Raw genomic sequence first — 21,366 nt, forward strand, 5'->3', positions numbered from 1 at the left:
GAGACGCTTAACACGACAAAGTACAGAAGGCCAAAAGGCGAAGAAGCTCAAAAAGCCCCTTCTTCCCTTTAAAACCGTCACCAGTCACCATGTTCTCCATCCCCCACGCTAGAGGCATCCGCTTGTCTATTTTCTGCCGGGGTACTAACTATGAGCTGTGCTTCGCACCACTGTACCCTTACGGAAAACGAGGTTTGGACCACGCTGCGTTCCACGGTGCTACGGCCTGGTTGTACCATAGCCAAAGCTCTCTTCCTTCGTTGCTTGTGGCTCCCCCTGAGCGGGCCAAAACCCTCTTTGTGGGAGTGGTTAGAGCAAACTTGCATGGCAGCCTCTTCCATTGATGACTCTCGTCTAACGCTAGTAGGCCGTGCTGCTAGGTAGCGTCGTTGGCCGTCATGTACCAATAGCAGCGCGATGTCTTGGCCGCGACCGATGCTCGTGGGTGTTCGCAGTACCCGGATGGCACTCGAAGCGAGCTCGACCGACACCTTCTTCGTTCGTACGCTTGGATGCGTGAATGGTGATAATATATGTAAATACCCACCGGCAAGTCCATGAGCGCGCAACGGCCGCAGCGGTTCGCACATTGGACGGTCGGTTCACGGCTGGGTTTCGCGGCCAACATAGCTGGGTCAATCCTTTCGTCGTTTTCCTCGTTTGAACTAGAGGTTCAACATTAGGCGGACCCCAGCAGCAAGGGAGAACTGATAAGGGCTTCTGGGACCGACGGACGGCGATCGACGGGAGAGATGCTGCCGGTACTAGGGAATTAACTATCGCCCTAATATTCGTGTGACTTATTGACGCTGGCTTTAAAGGTCTCTGCCGACTATCGCACACACACGACGACACGCTCGCCTAAGTCATAATAGAAGTAGGACAAACTGTAGAACTGTTCGATATATTAGTTAACTGACTATGTCCTGTCCAGTGATGTGGACACAATGCGGATGTTCCGATAAGTACGACGACGGCCTGCTAGTTGAACTAAAAATTATAGGGCAGTGGAACGTTTACTAGTTGACATAAGGCTAAGAGAGCTACTGGGGCAGAAACTTTTACAAACTACTTTACCAATTTCGTTGCTCCGTTGATTGCCATTCGATGGCGCACAGGGTGACCAGATAAGGCCAAAAAATAGGGAGTTTATTGCAGCAGTCAGTATGTCCATAATCGTTTGTCCTTACGTATGAATCTGGATGATACACGTACAATACGGTATCAGGTAATTCTTATTAAGTTAGCCATCTCAGAAAAAGATTTAGTGCCCCGGAAGGAAACTTCTTTAGAAGGACAATAGGCCAAACGAAGCTGCTCCAAAGCACATGCTAATCATGTGCATTGGAGCAGCTGGCTAAAAAAATTCTGCCAGCTGCCTATTGATGAATCCCGTAATAACGGAATCAACCAAGCATTGCCATGCTCAGATCATACATTGAGAAATGAGCGAAGAGACAGAATTCTAGAAGTTGCAACAATAAGAACTAGCCGGATTAAGCAGATATATACCCCTTATGTCACAGTTAGATACAGCTATGGTTACAGGAGCAGTCAAAGTACGAGTGTGTCTGTATTAGTTGTTTAGGCAAGACAAAACGGTCATGATCTTAAATTTGCCCTATGTCTAGAACTATATGCGCTTTACAAATGCGAACTATACTCTTTACACGTCGTGTTAGAAAGTTTGCTAACGTGAGTCTCTAATGCAGATCAGGGTCAAGATGAAAGCAGCATAGAGCCATTTTTTTTTGCAAGGGAAATACTCCTAACTTGACATAAGGATGAAGGGGCATGGAGGTGTGTTAATAGGCCTACTGCTGTATTGCGCTTTAAACCAAGTATACAAAAAAATAGCTCGATTCAAGTGAGACGTTTTTTCACTCCGAAAGCCTCGTCTGAATGAAAGCTATATCTAGAAGTTATCGTAGGTGCATGGGTGACTCGGATCTGGGCTGTGGAAATTGAGAAAAACATTTTGTTTGTGCTTGGCGTTAAATAGCGGTGTACCATCAAAAGGATCATCAGATCGAGAGTAGGGATCAATTTTTTCACAGAGGAAAGGTGTCAATGTTACCAAACTGATTAATGAAGCCCAGAATAATCTTAACAGTCGAGATGAACCTCACAATGCTATAGTAGACCGTCAAATATTTGTGAAGACATTTCAGGTTTGTAATGCCTTATTATAGCATAGAGACAATAGCGCAGTAGTAGTTTACTTTTGTATGGTAAACTTTCATTTCAAGTATATATCCACTATGATTCTAAATGCTACACAACATAGCGTTTAAAGCTAACGGTAAGAAGATAGCTCGGTGTCAAAAACACGTTAATTATCGTTTTCGCGCTGACTGTAATACCTTGTAAAATCACGCGCTAACCTAATAAACCTGTTTTAATTAAATGAAGTCTTATGTGCCCCTAAGCGACTTTCCAGTGTTGGCATTTTCGTTAACAAATAACAGGTCGACCTTTTAAATTCCAGAACGCCTACATACAGGTAGCATAGCTGATCAGGACCACGCTCGCACGGTCTGCTATCCACACGACCCATATTTATACGCAACAGCAAACAAAGGTCTCTAGAACCGTTCCAGTTGCCCACATTTAATGAGAGCATTTATAAACATACTGAGCTTTCGTGAGTCTCACGTGAACACAGTAAATTATTGCGATGACGGTCGGTTTATACTTTCGGATTAGAACTAATATTTGATGCCGTTTAACGCTCTGATTTTTAAACCCATATCTACCACAAAAAATCTCATGAAAGCGTTCTGATTCAGCTCTTTTTTTAATTTCCTGTATTCTATATTGGTTGTCTTCATTGGCCCGTTCAAAAGGGCAGTACTTGAGTGTCTCATCGGTTATGATACATGTTCGTTGCGTGCTCTTCAAAACTAAGATATCTAACAAAATCATCTAATAAACAAAATGAAACATTCAAAAGGATAGCTAATTACTTAAAAAAGTGCTGATCGTCCTTCCTGACAATAAGCAGCTGAATTTACAGGATAGAATAGCTGTAACCCTTGTAGAAATAGCAATGCCGTGGATCAAAAATCGTTTAGGGCTAGGGATAGATATCCATCAACCCCATAAAGAAGAGAAGAATTGGTATGCCCATTCATTGGCAATCTCGAAGATGATAAAAGTTTAGGAGTAAAGGCAGTAGACTTAAATTGTAAATTCACCAACCACACGACCGTTTTAATAAGATTTCAAGATATTTTCAAACCACACATTTATTAAGAACCTTCGGCGAGGCGTGCATGCCGAACGTTTATAGGACGACCCGGTTTCGGGTTCGGGAGAACGTAATGAAGCTAAACGATTTAGTGAATCTCTGTTGGTTGATCATTTATGTTCCAATACAATTTAAAAAGACTTGTTTTCATTACATGAGCGCATTATTTCAGAAGCCAGTCTTCAGCCTTCTATAAAACTGTTGCATGAACAATACTCATTAATGAAATGTTTGCGCTAAAGCGAGTTCCACATACTTTGTTAGATTTTGTAATACGTTCCTGTTGTTATAATTCACCACCCTCAATCATAGCAATGTTACCTCACTCGTAACGTTGTATTTACATTACTCGTAGCGAACTTACGTTTTTCCCTAAAAGTTTCACTACTTTTGATGCGCCTGTGTAACTCATCCGCAGGAAATACGAGGTCAATAGAATTATGCACTTTTTCGATGTTACTGACGTATTGCTTGACAATGCACAGCATACACTTGGCTTTTAGACGCATGAAGCTTCGGGAGTCTGGTGAGTCGCGATCTTCCCTAAAGAAGATCTTATGACGCACTTGAACGCTCTCGTCGAGAGGATCTACCCAGCTTCTTTCGGCTTGAGGAAACCGCAAAGCAATATGTTATCCTTGGCCAAAGGAAAGCTTTCTTGGTGGAGGAAACATGTTCGCCTCACATGGACTTTCAAGACAAACAGATAGTAATACTAATATTGGATAAAACACATGCTTTAAGCGTTGTTTTGAGACAGGCATCGTTTTATTCCGGGGAGAATCTAACCGTACGATTAACTGGGCCAATACTATATAATAGCGAAAAAGGATAAAGCAATTTAGGTATGTATATTATGTGCCTTTCAACAGCACACTTCATTCTCCCTGTTTTGAGTTTCCTGAAGTGAAGAATGAGCTCGCGTAAACGATCAAGGCCACTCATTTTAATTAAACTTCTATATTTAAGAAGATAAACATTATGAACATATTTCATTACGCGTATTTTTTTACGCGAACTTGAAGAAGTGACAACTTATTAAATACCGCCCTTCATAAAACGTTTCTCTAAGAAAACTTGATAAAGAACTAATATAAGTATTTTTGCCCTTCTATCAATTTAAAGTATAGCGATTTAAACTTTAAACTTCAAGTTCCTTGTTTAAGTTTCTTGACGGACTGGACGTTTTATGTTAGATAATTAAAAAGCAAGTTTTGAAGCCATCCTGCTGCTCAACCTAGGATTCGTTAATTGAGTAAGTTTCTCCCATGTACAAGTTCTTAGGTGTTCAAAACTTCATAAATTACCCATATAGCATTGCTGATGTACGGCGAAATGGTTAACATTTTATTTATTTTTGTTCCATATAGGGGATATAAACGTTTCTTCTTTATTATATCTCTGCCCGCTTCTAACTAGCTTTCTATTGTTGTTATTGTCTGTAGTTATTTTCTATAATAGTTCTCTTCTTGTTTTTATTAGCTGTTGTTTTCTTGCACAGGACGTGGCACAGAAATAGTGCTCACTCATCAAAACAATCTCCTATCCGTCCCTACTTCTGACCTACCTGATCTGCCGCGACAACACATGAGATCTAAATAACTATCGCTTACTGGAACGCACGTTCTCTTCGGACCTTATATTTCCTAAAATCAAAGGCTAGATCACTACACCCATCTAATCTTCTAGAGCCTGTGTATTTCTAGTAAACTGATCGCATATTGCAATCATATCATGGACGGAAGCTAAATAGGTTTCGTTCAGCAACGCATAGAAGCGACTGGTAGTCACCAGGTATTGCGCCCCTCATTATATCCGAGGTAAGCCAATTTTATTAAATACTCGCCAAATACATATAACTAGACAAAATGGGCCTATTGAATCCTGGCAAATTTGGACAAGCTGGTTCTGGCATAGTTGTTTTTTTAGAGTAATAGAGAAACTAGTTTTCAGTGTTCAAAGTAAGATTACAAATTCTGCATAACATAAAACAGCATTTCATTTTCAGAATTTGAGAGAAGGCCAGCTACTTTGCCGTGTTTTCGCGTGAGGCCAACCCTCACCGAGATTGCAAATCTCTTGGATCCTACAGTCTACGACATTATAACTGTGTAGGTGGCAGCGGAAGAAGCGCGAGCAAGTTCCAACAACAAAACAAAATAGTGCGGATTCGACAGTAAGTTAGTGCCCTTTGAAGTTGCATCTCTGCTAATTATCCTATTTCGATCAACGCGCTAGAGGAGCAATTTCATGCAATAAGACGCACTGTGTTAAGCATTAAGAGTAGCAAAAGTTTCAGCTACGCTGTGCTCGACTGAAACGTCAAGCAGATCCTTTCTGGAGACAACGCTGCTCTGTTTTTTCAAGGGAGAGGCAGCAGGTCCTTCTCGATTAATTCATCTAACTGGAAACTAGTTATTATTGATGAAAAAGCCAACCGGAGAAATTACCTTGGCCTACTCGTAATACTAAAGACGCGCCTATAACGGCTAAAAGAAAACTTCAGGCCACTGTGTATTTTTTTAGTGCGGTGCTTAGTAAAGAAGACACCGGCGTAGCAGACTTCTTCCAGAAATGCAACTGACCCACAAAAAAACGTGCTCTATATGTTCGACAAGCTATAGCGTACTTGTGAATAGATACAGCGTCTAAGTGAGAACACACATCTTCCGACAAGATGATGCATTGGCTCACACAAGCCGATCAGGGCACGATTGACTGCTTGAGAGGGCAAGCATGTCCTAGAATGAGCGTACGTGGCCACCGACCAGTCTAAATTTGAGCCCTTTGGATTACTGTGGATGGACCGATATTGATCGAGAATATAACAACGTTAAGGTCGACTCATTCATTCCACCAGCAGAGTTGTAAAGGGATATTTGAAATGAGTCTGTGAACAATTTAGGACCCGAATGAAACCTATAACCTCGGTGCACGGTGCCTAAATTAAATAGACATGACCGCCAGGAGTGACAGCTCTGGTATATGTAAAAAAAAAATTATTTTTCTAGATTGAGTCTTAGAAAGAGAAAAGCAAAAATCAATAGCACGGCAGAAAACATATTCCTAGCGTCCTAATCGAAATTACAGCATTATTCTTTTTTCCAAGGACAAAAATAGTAGACAGATTTTGTTGCAATTGTATAGCACTAGCGTTGCAGCTTATCGTCGTTTGTCAAACCTGCTATTATATTAGAATATGCTAATGCATTTGCATATGTAAGCGGCACTACCGAGCAAACCCTAAAATGGGTGAGGCAGACCTCAGTGAAGATATTTGAGTAGATCAAGATCATTTTAGTAAATATGTCTTTTCTTTTTTTGGTTCACAGACTGTTAGGCTTGAGGAAAGCGGATATGAAGAATACGCGCGTTTTTTTTTAAGCACAACGTCAGACGAGCGCAATGGTCTGCTTCGTAGGAATCTAACGTCCACTGAAATCTAGTACTAGGCAGAATCCAGCGAAAGTAAAGAGATTTAATAGATAGAAAAATATGTGCAGTGTTAAAACTACTTGGGAGCCACAGTAAAGGATGACGACAATGTTAAACCTAACGCAAAAGGTCCGTACAAAACGATAACAGGACCGCATTCGCTTTTGAATAGACAGCTTCTAAGTGCGACTGACAAAGGTTCTGTTTGTCGCATGTTCGAATCAGCCTTCACCCGGTGCCAGGCTGAAGGCAGCTCACAGCTGGCTAATATTTTGACAGTAGCTTAGTTGGCTCATCTACTCTTATGCACGCCGTAGCTCTTCGTACCCTTACCCGAATCGACCCTCTCCAAAGCGTTCTTTTCCCTTTCTCAGATCGAGGACACCACGAGGTCTCTAGACTTCAGTCGAAGCGATCTCGGCGCGTGACCACTCATGACAGATAGGTCAAAGCGTAGCGTGCGCTCCGTGCCAGTAGTAGTACACATGCCTTAAAGCTACAGTTAGTGTTGTGTCTTGTTTAAGTAGAAGTCGACGGCAGCCATATCCGTTGATCGCTTAGAGCAGGTGATCAACCGGCCAAGTTCTCGTAAGTGCAATTGGGGTAGGCGGAGGATAATATATCTAACACAGTAAACCTATCCCGCTCACCCAATCGGAGCTACTGTGTTCCAGCGCGTTCTTAAAAATGCGTGCGTCTCATATAGTCATAAGTGCACTACTGTTAAGCGTGTGCAGTGAAGCCGTAGGACGAAGATCGAGCCGGAAGAAATCGCAGAAGTTTCGCGCGCTCGAAAGTGATGAAGATACTGGTTTGGCGTCGTCGGGAAACTCGTGGATATCACTATTTCAGGCCGAACAAGCTCTAGTAGACCCATGCCAGGACGAAAGAGGGAAAGCGCGTCGTTGCATACCTGATTTCGAGAACGCGGCATACCAGCGAAAAGTGCATGCTTCATCGACGTGCGGAAAGACTTCGATGAGGCTCTGTCAGGTGACGCCCTCAGGACAGGCGGCTCCGGGTTTACCGCCAGGGTTTGGGACACCCCTAGGCGTTGAGGAGCTAGTACGTACATGTCAGGTATGCGACCGAAAAAAACCTAGTTTAGGCCATCCAGCGTCCTTACTGACCGATCTCCATAACCCTTCAAAGCTCACGTGCTGGATGTCCGAACCGTTCAGTTTGAACAGTCGCGAAGAACGCAACGTCTCTCTACGGCTTTCTTTAGGCAAAAAATTTGAGCTCACCTATATCAGCTTGCAGTTTTGTGGCTCCGGCAAACCGGACTCGCTGGCCATTTTCAAAAGTAGCGATTACGGCATAAGTTGGCAACCGTTTCAATACTATTCGACAAGTTGCCAAAAGACTTATGGTCGGCCTGCCCGTTCGCCGCGACACATCTCGTTCGATCACGAGCACGAGCCTCTTTGTTCCGATCCGAACGGTGACACTAATTCACAGAGCAGTACCCGCATAGCGTTCTCAACCCTCGAGGGTAGACCGTCCGCATACGAGTTTGATCAAAGTCCACTACTACAGGATTGGGTGACAGCAACTGACATTCGTATCGACTTTCGGCGATTGCTCAATCCAAGTCAGCAAATTCTGCCAGATATTCTCCCGCGACAAAAGGACATTAACGGCAACAAGGGCGACAGTATTAACGACGACGAGGTGCTCAGTGAGACTAACGATTCGCTAGAGTGGGCGGGCAACGATAGCCTCAGTCTAAGCTCGGCCCCCACTGGGGGCCAAGAACTTAAGCAACAGAACAGCTATTATTTCTATTCGATCGCAGACCTCGCTATCGGCGGAAGATGTAAATGCAACGGCCATGCGTCGCGCTGCGTGAAAAAGGATGCGGGTATAGCCAGCGCAAGCCGTGTGAATGGACGAAACTCCACAGATTTCGAACAGACTGACGGCGGTAACGTAGAGTGCGAGTGTCGACATAACACTGCGGGGAGGGACTGTGAAAGATGTGCTGCGTTTTTTTTTGACCGGCCTTGGGCAAGAGCCACGGCAAGCGATGCAAATGAATGTAAACGTAAGTAATAGGTACAAATTGATTCGTTTTTTACTATAGTACTGGTGAAAAATAGTAGACATAAGCTTGACTTTCTTTCTCTTGACTGCAGTTATACCGGGTAGCGACGGATCCGAGCTCAAAATATTTCTATTAGCGTGGACGTAGATCGGAAGATTGGACTCGCTCATATGCTTTTAGTTGCAGGTAGGGCTGCGGATGTGAACAGTGAGCAAAGTGGTGGACGCGGATTGTATTAAACTTTGACGAGATAATGGCGACAAAGATGGTTGGTTAAAATTTTACTTATTGTAGGCATACCTTTCACTTCATTCGAGCTACTGCTGAAGACACTGACGACCGCGTTTATCTCCATTTCTAATCATAGACAAAGCAGGTAACACGAGTGTTTTAGCGATATTTCGTTCTTAATATCGCCTTATCGTCTTGGCTAGAGCGAATCTCTATAGGAGCTCTATTCTTGGTAACGCACAGCATGCCTATCTCGACTGTTTATATATAGGTGCATCCTTAGATTAGTGCAAAAATTAGACAAACCATTTACTCCAACCTGATCAGCCCTGTCGCAATCCCCGTTCTGCTGATACTATGAAATGATATTCTGGCGCGCATTTCGTAATTATGCGTCCCCTGGTAAATTAACCAGGGACTGCGGACGGAATAAATGGTGGTCTGCCAGGTTAAATAAGCGAATCATGCAGCTGACGCTGTTCACAATGACTAGAGCAGCTTGATAGCAACAATTTTCGCACTGGATGACGACACAGACGTGACTTCTGATTTCTTATCCGTACTGCGTCCCTGATCCGCACAGAGGATCACGCAGTCACCGGGATCGCTCTGTCCGTGCGTACCGAATGGGGACTCTTGAAGCAGTCTCTAAACACAACTCAAACAGCGAGGCACACATTATCAGGCCTGATGATCAGTCTAACAAATACTTTAACAGATGCAGAGTATCTTTATGGTGATTAGCAGTGTTCAGGCCGACTTAGCTAAAACCAGAAATTTGTGCAACAAGTTGCTAAACGACACAAGTTCCCGTACAAGCGAGCGGACAAGATCCGAGAAAAGATCGGTAGTCGACTAATCAACGCGTGAGGGGTGCACATGCAACTTCAACTCCGTTTGCTTTATCTGCGCTTGTTGTACGTTCCCGCGAGAACAGCAACAGCAGCAGAGGCGGCACAACATGTAGGCAAAATGCAGCCACAAAGTTATTGTAATACCAACATTTGCAGCGTTGCTCGCGCAAGTTTCTCGAGAGGCAACAATTCTCCGTCTTTTATAATTTGGCTGTATTGCGCTGCGTAGCCATACATTATGCCGCGAATCGCAGCCACAGGGATTTGCCAACCCCAGTTCTGGTCCTGGTGGACACCGCTTACAAAAGCGAATGAGTCCCCTTCCGGCCTCCGAGCGCTCAGCGACATCGATTGTTAATCCTGTAAACATGGCACATGCTTTGCAGCGACCCGGTTGCGGGTCCTTGTTACCTGCGCTAATTCCGCCCGTGGGCGCTTTTTCCGCCTGATTTAGCCACCACGACCACGACCACGACCACATGGAGAAGCTGATGCGACCCCGGCGTCCGATCAGGCGTTGGATCATCGACCGGAAAAACGGCCTGTTTTAGGCTGTTGCTCATAGCCCGCTTGTATCAGTTAGAAAGTTTTATGTCGGTGGAATCTCTGTAAGCAACATCGGCGTATCGGAAGCCAACGTTTCCGGAATTTCCGGTAGACGATCTTTTACCTGTGCTGTTGATCGAAATGTTACAAACTCACTATGCCTTTCGATGTGAAACACTGAAAGAAAAAGCGTCCCGAGGTGAAACGTATTGATGTTTTTTGCTGACGCATGTATTATTCATTTGTGGCGCCAATTTCTTTCTTTTTTTAAAAATGGTAAAGGTTCTAGGCTTCCATATTGTCAAACCTAAGAGGATGTCACCTGTGGCGTGTAGTGAATATTAATTTGAATATAATGGCGTTAAAAAAAATTGTATAATTTTAATTACATTGACAAGCCAACTAAGGGAACAAGAATATGAGGTTACGAATTTAAAAAATTAATTTAGACGGAAAAATTGGTGGTTTCAGTCACCATTGAAACTAGGGTCTTGGCAACTGCAGGAAAAATTGGCTCCCATCTTTTGGAAAATACGTCATATATATTATTATGAAGTATTTGTAGATGAATGTTATTGCAAACGGTGTCCAATGGAAATGCGCATGAAGCCACTGTACCAATATCTAAATGGATCACCTATTTGATAAAGTAAATGGGTAGATTTGTACCGTATATAAATCTGTGTATATAATCCAATTTACCTAATTTGATATTAAAGCTGAGAGCCAACCCCATAGGGTTTTCGCCACTTTTTTTTCTTTGATAGGTGGGCTGCGTCTTTCTGTGCGCACGGCTAGAATGAAACAGAATTTGGCAAGGTCTGTGTAACAATACTGCACACAGATATGCTGGCGCTTTATGGTAACGCTTAAACTATTAGCAGTACGGAGGCCCCCTCGCGACTGAATATAATCCCACATCCTACTGTGGAATCACGCACCGAAAGACCACTATGAAGCTATAGAGCAAGGCCCAAAGTCTAAAAAAGGAAGAAAGCCGGCCATTTTACAAAGGCTGGGCCTCCTCACGAATAAATGTGTGACAAAACAATAACACTCTACGGCTTTCACATGTGTGTGTGTGTCTTCAGTCTTCGTGATAGCGCAATGGGTAACGCATGTGTTTTCTAAATTTAGCGACACGTGATAGTCTAGGTTCAAGTCCACGCGCAGACGCCGTTCATTTCATGCTGTGAACCCGCCGTCTGAAATAATACCTAGCCGATTACGTACTGGAAGTAAAACACGAAGGATGTACTCGAATAAATTGTTTTTACCTATATATTAACAATTCTATGCAGTGTGTTTCTTTGAAAAGCTTTAACTCTTTCTAGTTATATTGCGCATGGCCAACATTTCGTAGCGCGCGTTCAATATGCTCTTCGGCAATTCCCTTTTGAATGATTCCTATCGATCCGGCGACTTTATAGTTGTTGACCGTGGAAAATGTTGCTAGCAGGTTGTTATTGTTACGCTCGTACACGTGATAACGTGCCGCATTCTACGTAAGCACTAAGATCGTTTCTTTTTATAAGATCGCATCAATAAACGTTACTATGGGGTTAATTTTTTCTCAAGAGGAAACTAGATACATATCTGCATAGTTTCTCTATTCTATTTCTGATAATCCGCCTGCGATCAATAACTCTATTGACCAGGAAATGACTCCCGACGATCGAGACGATGACAAATTCTAATGGGCCATCTTCTCTATCAGTGACGTACCCACATAACTGTTTAGCTCCCAAGGGTTGCCAAAGGACAGTACAGCGAAACCGAAGACTGAATCGAGCAGAAATCATAGCTGATCAAACACATTTCCTTTTTTCTTGACTTTCTTTCTCTCTATATGTATTTTTTGTGGCTGGCCGCTTGCGATAATCACTGAGGAACTAGTTAAGCTCTCTAATCCATGCTGCTATACAAGCATGCACATGTACGTACAAACACTTTTATAATCGTCCTCCTTTCAGCCACTGCTGGGGACAATAGTGGTGGTAAAAGATCCCCGTTGATTAGCTGGAACGTACGAGCGAAGCTGGGACAAGGGAGTAGCGTCGGGAAAACGGGGTCGATGATCAAAGTTGACTCGTACTGAATGAATCTTTCGACAGTAAAATGTTCTTTTTTGCTGTAAAAAAAGTTCCCCCGTTCTGATGGTAGCTTCTGCAGCAAGCAATTTACCACGGGCTGCAGCGCTATCGGCAACAGGCCATTTGGAACTAGTGGATGAAATTGGCGAAAGAAAGCTCATGAAAATGGGTCGTACAAGCACTACGGGGGGGCAAACAGGTAGCACGTACAGACCTACTCTATCCTAATCACGTTAGTTTGCCAGCGAACTGCCTAAGCAAAGATACGGGCACTGCACCTCGAGCAGTCAAGTTTCTCCGCGTGTACTATTTGCATTGGCTGTCAGCTGCTGTACATCTGCCCATCACTGCGGTAACAGCCGAAGATGCTCACGTAAACTTAATAAAATAAAGCTATATGTTGTAGCAGAGAGTGTACTGATGGCCCCGATTCAGCAGGATGCACCCTGCTCCTTATACTGTTTCCGTGTTAGCGTACTATCTGCGTAGTAACTACCGTATTAGGAACGAAATCGTCTCGGTTGTTAAGAGCTTGATTTTAATTGTAACCGGAAAATAGAACATACTTGCACGATTTTACGTCTGATCACCTCCTTGATGTAATAGTAGCGACTACGAAAAACTGATAGCCTTAGCTTTGCACACTGAAAAAACAGTGGTCGTGGGTGTTCTATTTAAGCCAGGTCCGAGAAGAGCACGCTCGTACGCGTTTGGCTCATTTCAAGTAATTTAATTGTCCGAAAGTAGACAATTTCAATCTTAAGAAACCACGCTTCTATTCTCAGTCGGGCAATGTATAGATCTGTGTCTTTTAAAGTAACAGTTAACGCCGCACCGTCCATACGGATGTGTTCTGTGGTACGCATATGTTCAGTGCTTTCTCCAATCCAACCGAATATCCGAAAGGGTTCTCACATATATCTACTCTGTCTTCTATTGTTATAGTTTGACATTTTTTTTAAACGTTTCAACTTCATCATGACGCTACAATATTAAAGCAAATAAATAGTGGCACACTAGATATGGCTGGTATCTATTCTGGTAGATTTTGACCACTTAGATACATCTACCGATCCACTGAAGACTGATTCTTACTATAGAAATTAAGTTAATTATGTAATATATGACACACACTTGGCATCTATATTGACTATTAGTAATAGCTGTATTTATATCAGAGTAAAACAGCAACCGCCAAATTTAAAATGCATATATACTGAAGCCTTGGTCTGAACCTGCTTATAGAAGAGCAAGAATAAGTAAGTATATATAGGCCCGTAGTAAAACTTTTAATGCATTTACGGCAGATGCAGAAGTGCTACTGCTACGAGGAATTACCCACCTCACTTGGTTAGATAATGAGAGTCTATGGTTTGTTCGATATCAGCTACCCTCGATAAGGCCGAACGGGCCTGCTAAACCTTCGTCGATACGTTAACGAGTCTCGTAGTTTGGTTCACATGTGTCTTCGTTTCGGCCATAATAAAACCACCTATACCACAGCCGTACCTACCTACCTACCTACCTACCTACATGCGAGCTCGTCTCAAACAGGTCTACAGGTGCTATTCAGAACCAATGAAAATAGCAGCTGCAAGATAATATGTGAAGATTAGGAAGATGACAAGCTATTGTTCCTCATTGATCAGCATCACAATGCATTGGAACCGTGATCATAACCGTGATAAAAATGTTTTGATTAGACTTTATTGTGTCTGCTATCTAGCCAATTTAAAGACAGGCAAAACGAAATAAAATTTAATTCAAATTGTAACCGTGGTAAAAATTATTGAACTGTTAAAAGTTACTTCGTACCATGCCACCTGCACGCTTCGAGCTCAAATGCATAATTTGTGACGAACTCATGGTCTGCAATGAGAAAAAGCGCCTTCAATTGTATTCGTGTCTAGCATATAAATTTGACATAAATTTATCGTGTATCAACAGGGTTGTTTTTATTCTACGACGAATGAAGTATTAAGTGTGAGACTAAGTGTGAGAACCTCTCATCAAGCTTGTGGAAAACCTATTGTTGCACTGCTGCTATTAGTAGAGGATATTTAGTGAGCCACCTTAGTGTAGCCACAGCTTGCTCGTAACCAATGCCTTGCTTTCGTTTAACCCCCACCATCGTTTTATTTTGCCTTCATCGTGGCCCGTGCTACCGTCCTCCTGTGAACTGTCTGCAACCATCCGTGTATGATCAATCGCAAACGAGAGCCGAAATATTGATAAATACTCGGACTGTGAAGAGCTATAACGGTTATTTCTATATGTTGTCAATGCTTTAAACTGCTTAAATATCCATGATGTTGTTTAGAGCTCTCATCTAATTCTGTAGTATATTAATCTACAATCGGTCATATCTCGAGCGCATTGGTTGTTTACTCCTATTGTAATTCCGCTCGATATTTCGAGGCAACGATAGCTTCTACCAGCCAGTTGGTTTTCTATTCAACGGCTACGTAACAGCCTATGAAGTTATAGTTCACTGAACTCTTATTCAGGCTACCATCGTATCAGTGCGTAGGACTCCAGCGAAAATCCAAGTGGTCTTTTCCGGTGTGGTCTCAATATCCACCGACACCACCCCGATGTTCGCTCACTTTGTATATTTACAATCCATAAAAAGCGCATGGGTTCGCGGCAAAAACAGTTTCGGCCAATGTGTCCTGTTTTCGATAGAAGTAGCGGCGATAGTAACTAGGTATTTCCGCTGCTGCCGACAGCGCCGTCGCGGCCACAACGACAGCTCATATAAAATTGCATCAGATCCCCTAGGGACGTCAGGTGTCGACGTGCTGCAGCGGCCTTTCCAAATCCTCGAAACAAGCCCATGGGAGAGATCTAGCGCCTGAAGTCCCTTTCCATGAATCCCGGATCACCTGCAGCTGATGACGGCCAAGCGGAATCTCGCCATCGGCCACGCCACAGGGCCGTGCTGCTCCTAGCCCACCTATCCAACTCTCTCCTGACACTTTGGATCTAGGAGAAGCCGCGGCGGCAGTAGTTACCACGTTAGGCACAGCTACAGCATCCTCACACAAAAAACGATGTCCGTAACCGAGTGGCTTTGAACTCCAAAAAACTCTAAAACGAGTCTCTAGAAGAAGAAAGGACCTCGCAGGGAAGGCCTTCAGGTCTGGCGCGTAACCGCCTCGAGAGGGACAGGGAAAAAGCCACGGCAGCAGGAACTGTTGCGATTTCGAAATGTGTCAATGATCCGGCGCTTTTTATACGTTTAGACATGGCGTAGATTATAATGGACCAGTTGGGCGCCTATACATATGAATGTATATATTGGTATATTTTAGTGGTATAACTTTATAGCCAAAATGGCGTCGGAGATTTTCCGCGGACTTGAAACTTCCATGATATTATGTAAAAACACCATGAACCTCTAAAGCTGATACTTTATTTTATTAATATGGATAATCATAAATATACTATCGCTAACTAATCGGGGTTAGCTTTAAGTGAGCACAATTATCTGTTTATTATGGGAAGCGTAATTGGAAGACCATTTGCTGATATGATCGCTCCATCCGATTCAGTGTCACAGCTGCGCGGATTTTGATCATAGCGCCTGTCGAGGCTATTATGTATGTCGCATTCGATGAAACATAGAGGCAGAAAATATCGTATTTTAAATCTGGTATCTGGCAAACCCAACTTGCCAAAAATTGTTCTCTCTCATTTCGATCCCCAACAGGCTTCATCAGCGTCATCGTCTGTTAATGCTTAGTCCTCGTAAATGTCGTTGGGAATGTTGAGCCCTAAACAGCTAGCAGTAGTCCTGATCTACTTGGCGCAGTAGTTATCACGCTATGTTTCTCTTATGTAGACTCCTGTAGCGCAGAAGGAGGGCTTAGGATCGTCTTTCATCCCACAACCTTCAGCGTCCATCTGGGCTTGCTGGGCGTGACGGTCACTTTGTTGGGCTATAGCAAGCTGTTCGAGTGAAGCATCAGATCCATAGGAAGCCAAGCTGTGGACCGAGGCGATCGCAGATCGAGTGTGCAAGGTGACAAAAACAGCCCAGTAACAATGGGACTATACCACAACACTGAATCATCAGTCCATCGCATGACGCTTGCGGACTTGGGCGTCGGGCTGTAGCATTTGTCAGCCCATCTCCCGGTCTCTTTCTTCACACTTATACGATCTGTGTATATATATATATATACAGGTCTGCGTGATGGGGGCCAAATGAATCTTTCCCAGTCGACCGCCGCAGGTGGCGTACATTGACCCTAACGCTCAGTGACCACCAGTGCCTGAAAGGGTAGACATACACGGACAAGGCCTTCGTCTTTCTAGAAGAACGAAGTGATTGCAGTCGAAGATGGTTCACATAAACGGAAGTAGATGGTAGTACTTGATGGTCCTAGCTCTTGTTTATCCTGCACTAGGAGGATAAACGTCAAAGAGAATATAGTATTGTTGAGTACGCTCTGGAAAGCGATATTGGTTAAGGCGTCAGACCACGATTTGATCAGAACGGTGACTAAGGCGACTGCGGCAGAAGCGCCGACGACCGTTGCTGCTCGGCGAGCCGTAAAAGGCTCCATGAGGGCTGGTGCAAGCCAAGATCGATCGATTCGAAGCAAGCTCGAATTAATCAAATAGCTTAGTTGATAGCCTGGTTGAAGATAACTGAAAGTTGTAGTGAATGAAGATGGTAAGGCAATCAATCTAGCGGACAGGATTATCAGTCCTATCGCCGGTAAACAGAAAAAAATGAGTTGTTCATTTACATTCAGTTATTGATGGTAGTACGTGTTCGGATCCACGTTTCATCACATCGGATATATTTTTACGAAACAAGGATTAAAAGGGGCTTTTTCAAGCCCCGGGTAGATAATCATTGCGCTCTTTACTATCATTGATGCGGGATCTACGAGCTAGGTGCCACTAGGTGTGTCGACTGTGATAAAATAAGAGTACGTCGAGAAATAAGTTTCATCTAACTGAAATACGCTTGACTGCTATTTCTGTTTACCATGATTATAGCTGGAAAGTATTCTCTCTCTGCTGCTGATTCACATATACTTCACATATACTTCAATATAATAGCGCATTTTGTGGCGTCTCGACAATTCCACATGTTAAGCTTGGATCCAGATGTTATCGCAGACTTTGGAAGAGCATGACCGTCCTTAGTATGCTCTCGGTTGCCGCTAAACTTACTCTACCTTTATCTGAAAAGGCAAACTTTTCGAGTCGAGGTCACGGTGACTCATCGCTTGAAGGCAGTAAGTGCTATGATTGGTCTTCTATGGCTTGATACTGTACGACATCTTTGGGACAGAAAGCGATGACAGAGCTCGACTAACAGACTTTCTCAACATTCCTGAATACACAATATGCATCTCATTCTTGCGAAGGAGGGCGTACAGGGTGGAGAGGAAGTGAAATATATTTTCCTATTGCTGGATGTATGTTCATGGGGGTAGCCTGCGCAGCTTAGTGCATGATAACGGCACGCGGAGATAAACCCATACTACCTCATCCATGCAAATTATTACACCAATATATGAATGTTGAGGCATGCGTCGGACTCGGATCTGTCCGCTTGTCAATAAGCCGGCTGTGTCTAGACGCAAGGACTCGTTTGACTAGCTCGCTGCTAGTTGTAGGCCTGCCTGGGTCACGGCAAGCCAAGTATGTGTATATATATTTAAATGCATAGAACTTTACATATTAAGCACTTGTAATATCATTTGTGTCCATGTAGATCTCACTGGAAAGATTTTTCCTGGTGAATGCTTTCGATGTCGACCTTATTTACGAATTAGGAATCAGCTTGATCCAAGCAATTGTCATACGATGGCACCCTGCGTCAGCCAACTTAATCTGGATTTAGAGGATTCCGACCTACCGGAATGTTTCCTAATGCATAGTCTTGGTGTTGTCTATGCGCTTAACTAAAAGATTCTCGTATTATCAAAGACAGTTGCTGCTAGCTCTTTATAGAACACAGTCGACTGACCGTAGACCAGTGTTCTTCCAACCAATGTTTTTATATTCTTCAGCAATATCCTTTAAGGGTTGAGCTTTATGTCGTTAGCTCGTTTTTAGTTATGCAGTTTACTATTGTTGTATTTAATTAAGGCTTGTGCACTCGGTTAGGAAATAAAAAAATACACAGTATGTACATATAATAGTGGAGATACGTTTTTTTTTTACCTGTATTGTATTGAACAGGACATTATATACACATGCCAATAAAAATTAATTTGTACTCGTATTAGAACAAAAGTTATTACGCCTTTGACGGGGGTTGGTCTTAAGTATATTAAAACATACCAGTAAGAATCCTCACTTCACAGAAATGATGTTACAGTTTGTTTTTTTAGGTAGCTTAAAGCTGACCGCAGTAAATGTCGATGTCTGCTTTCTCCTGTTTATTCGTGTGCTTCAACTTTACCAAGCGCTATTACCTTGCTTTGATCATTTTCTGCTATTGGCTGTTATAAAAACGCTGCGTCGTTTACGCGGACATTAATATACTCAGGACACCCTACTCCTACTGTGAACACTCGCGCGCGGCCTGTAAAATATATTTGTTATGTAGATATTTCTCACTCAGAATTAACGGCTCGTCGTGATTGTCGATAGGCTTAGAATCGATGAGGCTGAATCTGTCCGCACGTTCAACGTTAAACCAGCCCGGATCCCGTTTTCACGAACCGGCGCCGACGCTCTAGCGTGAGCGATGAGCGGTGGCACCGTGAAGACGCCAAGATGGCTGTTTCGATCTAGTTCAGATCGGCGATTTTCAACTTTTACTAATTTCTCAGTGTCGATGCGCGAGCTCGTATTTTTATGGAGAATCGCTTGGGAATCAGTTGACGACTCTCAACTTTGTGTGTACTGGCGCTGGCAGGACAGCGGGAACCAATGACCTAAGGTGAGCTTGAATTGGTCGAGACCTACGGAAGCGTAGCAACGCAGATGACTACCGGTAATACAAACAGTGGTGACGGTCGATGGCCATGGCTCTATGAGCTATAATTACGATTAAATATGATTTTTTTTATACACCAACTATTATTATATATTTATATGCGCAGTGGATGCTGCCTTTGTGGTGCTCATGGAAGGTGGTTTCAAGTATGGGTTATGTTTTTAGGGGCCCCATTGCAAATGGGTTGGCTGGTCGTGCTTGAGTACTGCGAATTGAATGATCCTGTTCAAAATGGAAACAATTAGGTAACATTTAGGTAACAATAAGGTGACATTTTGACTAAGAAATCGCTGCTTTAACGAAATGTTAAAATGCGTTACCTAAGTACAAGAGCGTATTGCTACTTGAATAACAAAAATAATTAATAATAATGACCAGCGGCATGTTCCACGTCCTACTTAAGCAGTAAAATACGATTCAGATATCAGAGATGATCCATTAAGCATTTTAGGTAATAATGGCTCATAAATTTAATAGAATTATATTGACACCGCTTAAAATTCTTCTGACCGTATACAGTTAAGGGAATGAACTCACGGTGCGAAAGCTTGTAAATATGAAGCATGGCATGTACATCTAGCGTATATTATTCCGAGGTGTATGTCCTCGACTAAAAAACGTTTCTTACAGAGAGTAGGCTAGTATGACCTGCCTCGTTCCTGCGCGTCAGTTGTATCGCAGTCTTCTTTTTCTTCTGCAAAAGAGGAAGGCAGCAGGTCGACTAGCTGGTCGTTGAGTTGGGTGCAAAGGAACAGAAAGGAAGGCTAATCTCTGGGAAAAATACCCCGTTTCTCTGTTCTACCCCATGTCGGCTCGGGCTCCTGTAATACATCCTCCTGGGAGTGGAGAGGATTGAGAGCAAGTAGGAGTTGGAACCTGAACGGTCGCAAAAGTCTAAGAAAAATCCTAGTGTTCAGGGCAGATGCTGCAGACCTCCCCGCATCACTCCTGCGCCCTCTAAGACGTCTGTTTCCCCATCTTTCTCTTTCCTTTTCTAAACCTGCCGCTAGTGCAATGATCCTGATGCCACATAGTACGTACTGAGTTATGACTGCCTCGTAGTCCTACTGGATTAATAGGGGAAATTGAGCCAAGAAGGCATTTCTAACTGGTACCTTACACCCCGGGCTATACATTAAAGAAAGCTATTCCTAGCCGTAGCTAGATACTTCTTCTATTGCTATATCCTCTATTCGTTCATTCCGGGTTCTGCTTTGTAAGGTTGCTTGTTGCTATGTGGAAGAGAAGGCGAGCTCCCGTCTACTAACCGTTTCTTCACAAAATCTACCCCGCCGACTCAGTCAGTAGCTTTTGTTTAGTTTTCCAGGTTAAGTAGGCACTGCCGACATTGCATTACTGTTTTAAAAGACAACCCGATGACCTCGTACATTACTCTAGATACTAAACTGACTGCTATGCTCAATGAGCGTAAACAAAAAAAACCATTCACGGCTAGATCGCGCGCTGCAAAAACAGCGCATAGTTTTTCAGTCCATCAACGCAGCACCAAGGTCATATTATGTACAATGAAAGGTTTTTTTTTTATCCTGGGCTAGATAACGCTATTCGATTTATTCGAACTCGGTTTGTTATAGGCAGTGACATGACTGCATTTAGCCAGGTGTGACACCCTACGGGTGGGGATTAGACAAATGGCCGCTAACTTCAACTGCTTTACCTGCCAGTAAGCTAACTAGTTCATCATCTAGAAATAAATATATCACTTCGCAACGAACACCCAAGTGTTAAGGCAATATAAAATTCAAAGAATCGCGTTATTTACAAAACAAACAACAATTAAGTTTGCTTTTCAAATATTGCAGCAATAGCAAGAACTTAGCGGCGAAGAAGTTCCAGCTATCTATTAAAACAAACGCATGTTACTTCGTTTCTATTGAACAGGTGTATTAACAGCCCACAAAAACTTATTTGCCGAATGA

At 43.1% G+C, this 21,366-nt stretch overlaps 1 protein-coding gene across 1 annotated transcript in view; it reads left to right on the forward strand.

Annotated features, from left to right (window-relative positions):
- The first annotated feature begins 7,143 nt into the window (after window positions 1-7,143).
- The window catches only part of LOC111264536 (netrin-1), a 41,847-nt gene continuing 27,624 nt past the window's right edge, over window positions 7,144-21,366 (forward strand). The window contains exon 1 of the mRNA XM_022840525.1: window positions 7,144-8,732. Coding sequence (XP_022696260.1) covers window positions 7,373-8,732 — 1,360 coding nt within the window. The 5' untranslated portion in view covers window positions 7,144-7,372. The remainder of the gene's footprint in view (window positions 8,733-21,366) is intronic.

The sequence above is a fragment of the Varroa jacobsoni genome, unplaced genomic scaffold, assembly GCF_002532875.2.
Source record: "Varroa jacobsoni isolate VJ856 unplaced genomic scaffold, vjacob_1.0 scaffold_870, whole genome shotgun sequence".
NCBI lineage: Eukaryota > Metazoa > Arthropoda > Arachnida > Mesostigmata > Varroidae > Varroa > Varroa jacobsoni.